At 40.2% G+C, this 8,209-nt stretch overlaps 1 protein-coding gene across 4 annotated transcripts in view; it reads left to right on the top strand.

Annotated features, from left to right (window-relative positions):
• parp14rs3 (poly(ADP-ribose) polymerase family member 14-related sequence 3) overlaps positions 1–8,209 on the top strand; it is a 79,135-nt gene that overhangs the window by 19,557 nt on the left and 51,369 nt on the right. For 3 of the 4 annotated variants that reach the window (XM_043694150.1, XM_043694151.1, XM_043694152.1), the window contains exons 8-13: positions 1,893–1,944; positions 3,366–3,494; positions 4,431–4,493; positions 7,270–7,329; positions 7,442–7,618; positions 7,725–7,909. In XM_043694150.1, coding sequence (XP_043550085.1) covers positions 1,893–1,944; positions 3,366–3,494; positions 4,431–4,493; positions 7,270–7,329; positions 7,442–7,618; positions 7,725–7,909 — 666 coding nt within the window. The remainder of the gene's footprint in view (positions 1–1,892; positions 1,945–3,365; positions 3,495–4,430; positions 4,494–7,269; positions 7,330–7,441; positions 7,619–7,724; positions 7,910–8,209) is intronic. The other variant, XM_043694153.1, reaches the window with a different exon arrangement.

Genomic DNA, 8,209 nt, shown 5'->3' on the forward strand with positions numbered 1-8,209 from the left:
ATTAAATTGGGTTGGGATATCTGATCGGCATGGACAGGTTGGACCGAAGGGTTTGTTTCCATGCTGTACATCTCTATGACTCTATGACTCTATGGTGGAGGGTTGTTTTTCAGATTGGAGGCCTGTGACGAGTGGAGTGCCACAAGGATCGGTGCTAAGTCCACTACATTTCGTCTATTATATAAATGATTTGGATGTAAGCTTAAGAGATATAGTTCATAAGTTTGTCGATGACACCAAAATTGGAGGTGAAGTGGACAGTGAGGAAGGTTACCTCATCTTGATCAGATGGGCCAGTGGGCTGAGGAGTGGCAGATGGAGTTTAATTGAGATAAATGCAAGGTGCTGCATTTTGAAAAAGCAAATCTTAGCAGGACTTACACATTTAATGGTAAGGTCCTCGGGAGTGTTGCTGAACAAAGAGACCTTGGAGTTCAGGTTCATAGCTCCTTGAAAGTAGAGTCACAGGTAGATAGGGTAGTGAAGAAGGTATTTGGTATGCTTTCTTTTATTGGTCAGACTACTGAGCACAGGAGTTGGGAGGTCATGTTACGGCTGTACAGGACATTGGGTAAGCCACTTTTGGAATATTGTGTGCAATTCTGGTCTTCTTCCTATCAGAAGGATATTGTGAAACTTGAAAGGATTCAGAAAAGATTTACAAGGATGTTGCCAAGATTGGAGGGTTTGAGCTATAAGGAGAGGCTGAACAGGTTTGGGTTATTTTTCCTGGAGCGTCAGAGGCTGAGGAGTGACCTTATAGAGGTTTATAAAATCATGAGGGGCATAGATAGGGTAAATAGAAAGGTCTTTTCCTTAGTGTGGGTGAGTCCAGAACTAGAGGGCTGAGAGGGGAAAGACATAAAAGAGACCTAAGGGGCAATTTTTTCACCCCAAAGATGGTGCATGTGTGGAATGGGTTGCCAGAGGAAGTGGTGGAGGCTGGTACAATTGCAACATTTTAAAGGCATTTGGTTGGATATATGAATAGGAAGGGTTGGAGAGATATGGGCCGGGTTCTACTAGATTAGGTTGGGATATCTGGTCGGCATAAACAAGTTGGACAGAAGGGTCTGTTTCCATGCTGACCATCTGTATGATTATGACTCTAGTAAGTATAGTGCCAGTGAGGCTTAAAATGGCTAAAAAACACCTCAAAAAGGGCTTAAAAGACTAACTTCATTATACTTGTAATTCTGTTTTTTCATCGTATGTGAGCACTTGCTGTTATGTGCCGCTTTATAGTAGTTTCAATGCCTTCCAACATTTTACTGATGAAGCTGTAATCCATCGGATTAGATTTGTCCTGATATTTCTGCAGAGGACATAACACAATTTTCCATACCAAAGCATAAATCTTCAGGCTAATGTTAAATTAGATCCAAGCCAGATGCCGAAGTAAGAATCAGTTTACAGATTTTACGTTTGACATAAGATTTATTCACAAAATATGTGTGTAAGGCCCAGTCTCTTAAATAGACCCTCCAGTTCCTATCTAAATGTACACAACAATTTTATATCTTGTAATTGACCCGTTCAGACACCTCTGGAGTAGGTGGGACCTGAACTTGATTCTCCTGGCTTAGAAGGAGAGACACTACTACTGCACCACTAGAACCTTTCTAATGCATTCAATACTGATTAATCAATCAATACCCTTCCCTTTTTTACCCTTAACTGCAACTGTACAATTTATTTGACATCATATCCAGTGTTTAATCAGCTGCTTACTTATGTGAATTAAGTTGAATTGACCAAAAGCTGACATTTGTGTTATTAAAAATCCTGAGGAACGTGTTGAACCAGGAATATGCAGGAATGCAGGAATAATGCATTGTTGTTAATGTACCGACACTTATCTGCTCTTTAACAATTGTTTATTTCATTCTTAGATCATTGCACAACAGAAACAAACCCACATTACACCAACATTATCTCCCAACGGTAAGATGTCATTTGTGTAATTTTTAAGCTGGACAGTATAATTGACAAATTTACAAAATACAAACAAAATATCAATAGTTTCTAGAAATGCTTCTGTTGAAATAATTCTCATGGCAGTTTATGAGCTGTGTCAATGTTTGGCATAGCTTGACTGAATGACTTGTTGGAAATTTCCGGGATCTGACACACACCTTTATTGTAATAGCAGTTCCAGTTGTACAAAGTACAATCGATATAGTTTGAGGTAGTTTCAAGATTCTTCAGGCAGACAAAGACCATGAATGTGTTATTCTCCCCCATTGAGCCTGATGAGTTGCTATCAACTTGGCCAGTAGAAGATGCTGGACAATTAACTGTATTTGTGACAGGTTGGAATAGTTTTAGAGTCAGGGCTCGGTCCATGTTGTGACCTGAGGTCATAGTTTGCAAGCCCCAGGGAAGTCCTTTGGCTTTGAGCTGATGTACAATCAGGAGGTCTAATTGATCTGTGAATCGTAGGGAAATGGGATAAAGGATATGGGTCTGATATCTGGAGTCATGACAGGGTGCAGCGGAACTATGCCCTTTGTCCAAGCTGTGAATGTAGATGTTTATCCTTTGTCCAGTCAGTCGACAAAAAGAAAGAGGAATTGATTGCCCAATCCAGCTGATACTGACTGCACGGCATTAATTTCCACTCGTGCGGTTGAAAACTGCAGTTGGGGTCCTCATATACTGCGTCTTAAAAGAGCCTACCACCAAGCTGAAGGAGCTTCCTGCATCATTCAGCAGTAGACCCTGAAAATTATTGCCAGTAACTAGACGGATGGGGAGATGGGTACTTTCAACTATTTTGAAGGCTAATTCTTCTGGGTCGGAGGCCTCAACATTTCTGCTTAAATGTTTACACCTTTCTTAACACGAAAAATAATGAAATCCCTGTACCACAAGTTACAACATTTTATTAAATATTTTGCTTTGTTCCTTTCAATACTCCCCTCATTGCATAGTCAGGGAAATGTACATTTGAGCCCTATCTGTACCCTTTGTAACAAATTTCCCAAAAGCGACATAAATGAGTTAAAGTGAATTGATTGAACGTGGTTAACGTGCAAATGCAGATAATAAACAGGAAGGAATGCAAGAAAAAAAAACAATGACAGCAACCACCTTAGCAGAACTACAGAAATCAATAGAATATGTGGTGGAAGTGGGAGCAAGTCTATGTAATGTATCAAGCTGTCATCCTTACACAGAAGCTTACAAATGAGGGCTGTAACCTTAAAATATGTTAAAACAATAAAAATTGCAAATAAAATAAAGAAACATAATTCATTATCATTTAAGATTTCACAAGCAAAGTGTTTAGTGTTTAATGACATAACATATGTAAGCCATATATTCTTTTAATTCAGAGTAACGATGTTTTGATCTCTCTGCAGCATCTACATTGTCACCTACAGCAATACAAATAAGTGGGATAACAATTACTCTAAAAAAGGGTGATATCACCCAGGAAAGTACAGATGCAATAGTAAATTCTACCAACAGCACTTTAGACTTAAATTCTGGTAAGTTCAAGTGGTCATCTATCTGAATAGAAACTGATAAAAATAAACTTTCGACTACATGTGGTCATCTGAACTGTGTGGAAACAGTGCAGTTAAAATCAACCATATACTTTTTGCATATTTCATGCAAGTTTCAATTTTAAACCATTCTCCTTTGCAGACAGAATGGGAACTGACTCAGAACTTGTGGGGTCATTCATTAATAGTAGTTTAGGCTTCTATGACATTATCAAGGTGCAACTACTATTTTAACCTAAATGAAGAAATTATTGTGGATAAATATTTAGATCGAAAGGAATAGCCAAAAAAAGAAGTTGTTTTTATTTTTATTGACTTATCTTTTGGGCTTGAAGAAGCGCAAAAATATTCCTCTGAATTCCACAAATAATATTCAAGTGCTGACTTAGTCTCCTCTTCAATCCCTGAGGATAGCAAGGTGGCTCAGCAGTTAGCAGTGCTGCCTCCCCACTACCAGGAACCCCAATTCAATTCCATCTTTGAGCGACTGTCTGTGTGAAGTTTGTACATTCTCCCCATGTCTGTGTGGGTTTCCTCCGGGTGCTCAGGTTTCCTTCCACAGTCCAAAGATGTACAGATTAGGAGGATTGGCAATGCTAAGTTGCCCCGAGAGTCTATGTATGTGCAGGCTAGGTGGATTAGCCATGGAAAATGCAGGGTTGCAACGCTATGGGAGTGGGGACGCTCTTCAGAGGGCTGGTGATGACTGGATGGGCTGAATGGCCTGCTTCCACATTGTCAGGATTCTGTGAAGGAAAATCAGTTTTGGAGAAGGATGAATGATTGGTTCACCACTGACGAATTTCAATCAATTCTAAATTTACCCAAAAATATCAAAGTGTGACCTGATGATGCTGGTTTTGTCAAGTGAAAAAGGCCCTATTTTCTTCTTAACATTTATTTTTATCTTGCTTACAGGTGTGTCCGGTGCGATACTACAAGCTGCAGGCAGTTGTGTACAAGAAGAATGCAAGGCCCTAGGTATTGGTCATTTCAGGCAGAGCTATGATTATCTCAGATATGTGCTTTGGAAGAAAAGTAGCTACCCTTATGTAAGAATTGAGTAATAAGCCCCCACATTGAATCTGTCTTCGGGCGTTTATCAATCAGAAGAAAAAAGACATCAAGAAGGGGGCAAAAGATTAAAAGGGCATTTTAAAATTCTCAGTTTATGAGAAAAGATTGAAGGAGATTAGAGGATTGGTGATGTTCTTATAATGCATCAGTTGGATCTATAGTATTGCAAAAATATCAACATTTGTTGTTATTCACTATTGAAAAGTAAGTAGAGTATACTGAAATTTATTTACGAAATGACATTGAACAGCCAAGAGAGGGAAGCATTTTTTTTTGTCCTAACAACCTGGTAGCACTTTAATTTACTGTCTGGTAATGGGTGGTCCTCCTGACTATCCTCTCACATTGACCAAGTGCTATCTGTAACCTATAATCGACTGAGATTAAGTCAGCTCTGTTTAAGGGCAAATATGGGTCCAAAGTTAATGACAATCAATATCTCTGAGCCAAGGAGTATAACTGTCTGAATATTTGCACCTTTACATTGGCCTCAATCTCCACCCACTTTTAAAGAACTATGTATCTGCACCCCTTTTCTCTGTTCAAGAACATACCCCAGCGCATTATCTTTCACTTTGTAAGTCCTGCTCTGATTTGTCTTACCAAATGCAACAACATGCATTTATCAAACTTAAATGCCTTCTGTCATTCCTTGGCCTACTGGCCGAGTTGATCAAGATTCCATTGTAATCTTAGATAACCTTCGTCATTGTTGACTACATCACCAATTTTGGTAAAATCCACAAATTTACTAACCATGCCTCCTATATTCTCACCCAAATCATTTGCATAAATGATGAACAACAATTGACCTAGCAACAATCCTTATGGCACATCACTGATCACAGGCCTCCAGTCTGAACAACAACCCTGTACCACCATCCCCTGTCTCCTATCATCAAGCCAATTTTCTATCCAATTGGATAGCTTCCCCTGGATTCCATGTGATCCAATTTTACTAACTAGTCAACCATGCAAAACTTGTTAAAGACCTTGCTAAATACCATGTAGACAACATCTACCACTCTGCCTTCATCTATCTTCTTGATCACCTATTCAAAAATAACTCAATCAAGTTTGTTAGAAATGATATCCCAAACACAAAGCCATGCTGACTATCCCTAATCAGTCCTTGCCTCTCCAATGGATGTAGATCCTGTCTCTCAGAATCCCCTACAACAACACCCACCACTGGCATTAGGCTCAAAAGTTTGTAGTCCCCTGGTTTCTCCTTGCAGCCTGTCTTAAATAATGATACAACACTGGCCACCCTCCAGTCTTCTCCCCAGCATCTTACCTATGGCTGTCGATGATACAAATATCTCTGCTAGGGGACCCACAATTTCTTCCCTAGCTTTCCACAATATCCTGGGATACACTTGATCAGGGCTTGGGGTTTTATCCACCTTTATGCTTTTTAAGATGATCAGCATCTTTTCACCTGTAATTTAGAATCCTTTCAAGACATCACTATTTGTTTCTCTAAGTTCCCCAGCTTCCATGTCTTTCTCCATGGTAGATACTGACGTGACATGTTCATTTAGGATTTCCTGTGGTTCTACTTTATTCTTTTGTCGTTACTCTTTTGTCCTTTGTAGAATCCCTTTGGATTCTCCTTAACCTTATCTGCCTTATGCCCCCTTTTTGCCCTCCTGATTTGCCTCTTAAGTTTACTCCTGCACTCCTATACTCCTCGAAGGATTCAGTTGATCCCAGCTGACTACACTTGACACATTCCTCTTTCTTTTTCCTGACCAGAGACTCAATATCTCCAGTCATCCAGTGTTTCTTACTCCTGCCAGCCTTGCCCTTCACACTAACAGGAACATGCTGTCCCTGAAATCACATTATCTCACTTTTGAAAGACTCTCATTTGTCAGACATCCTCCCCAGTCAACTTTTGAAATTTCCTGTCTAATGCCATCAAAACTGGCCTGCTCCAATTTAGAACTTTAACTTGTGGACCAGCTATTTTAAAAGTAGTAGAATTTTGGTCACTGGTTCCAAAATGCTCCCCCACTAACACCTCAGTCATTTGCTCTGTCTTATTTCCCAAGAGGAGGTTGAGTTTTGCCCCTTCTGTAGTAGGGTTATCTGCATATTGATTGAGAAAGTTTTCTTGAACACTCTTAACAAATTCCTCCCTATCCAAGCCGTTAACTCTATGGCAGTTTCCGTCTATGTTTGAAATGTTAAAAATCCCCTACTATTACAACCCTGTTATTCTTACAGCTATCCATGATCTCCCTACATATTTGTTCCTCAATTCCCTGCTGATTATTGGGGAGTCTATATTACAATCCTATCAAAGTGATCACCTGCTTCTTATTTCTCAATTCCACCCATATAGCTTCACTGGACCATCCCTCCAGGAATGCCCCCTCTGTCAGTACTGGCGTGATGTTTTCCTTCATCAAAACTGCCATTCCCTCTCCTCTCTTGCCTCTGCTTCTATCCTTGCTATAGCATTGTACACCAGAACACTGAGCTGCCAATCCTGTTCTTCCCTCAGTCATGTTTCTGTTATAGTTATGCTATCCCAGTGTCATGTTACCAGACATGCCTTGAGTTTAGTTCATTCGTCTTCCCTCATTCTCTGCTGTGCTCTTGCCTGCCTTGTCTATTTAACTTGTTCTCCTTAACCAGTCTCAACCTTCTCTGCTGTCTTGCTACTTCTTAGAGCTCCAGCCTTCTGCCAACTATCTACAGAATCTACTGCTGGCTCTCTCTGGGAAAAGAGGTAAAATGACGTATCTGGTATTTTGGGTTATAAATAAAAATAAGAACTTGTTTGCCATTGCTATAGGTAGAATGTGTTGACGGTCAATTTCTTTCACTCATTTCTTTCATAGGTAAACAATCAAATGATGGTGTTGCAGTCACACAAAGTGGCAAACTTCATTGTAGACTAATAATGCACATGGTTGGGCCCACAACAGCAACTGGGATCACAGCTTCAGTACATAACGTTCTTAAGGAATGTGAGAAGCATAACGTCACTAGTGTTGCATTCCCAGCCATAGGGACAGGTAATTTCACCCCTCTCAATTATTTTGGCAAGCTTATCCTATGATTTGTTTTTATTTTCCATTGATTTTTCTGCAATTTGTTAATCAGTATCTGCATTTTGTTCAGGTAAAGGTGAAATCAGTTGCAAAACTGCCATCCATGCTATCTTCAGTGGACTGGAGAATTATTTCTCAAGTATTTCAACGTCCAGCATGAAATCTATTTCCATTGTGGCATTTGAGCAATATGTTTATGACACATTTGCTGAGGCTTTTGAAGAGAAGAGTTTGACTTCCAGCGTTAACAAGATGGTAATCCGGAGAGATTTCTATTTTCATTGAGTCTCTGTGTTTAGTTGAACATATTAAAGTGGAGGAAGTAACAATCTAATGTTACAGTTATGCAGTGCACTAGTTTTAGGAGGTTCCCCTCCGACGTGGTTGACGACGCTCTCCACCGCATCTTCTCCACTTCCTGCACCTCCCCCCTTGAACCCTGCCCCTCCAATTGCCACCAGGACAGAACCCCACTGGTCCTCACCTTGCACCCCACTAACCTCCGGATACATCGTATCATCCTCCGTCATTTCCGCCACCTCCAGACAGACCCCA

The sequence above is a fragment of the Chiloscyllium plagiosum genome, chromosome 7 (assembly GCF_004010195.1).
Source record: "Chiloscyllium plagiosum isolate BGI_BamShark_2017 chromosome 7, ASM401019v2, whole genome shotgun sequence".
NCBI lineage: Eukaryota > Metazoa > Chordata > Chondrichthyes > Orectolobiformes > Hemiscylliidae > Chiloscyllium > Chiloscyllium plagiosum.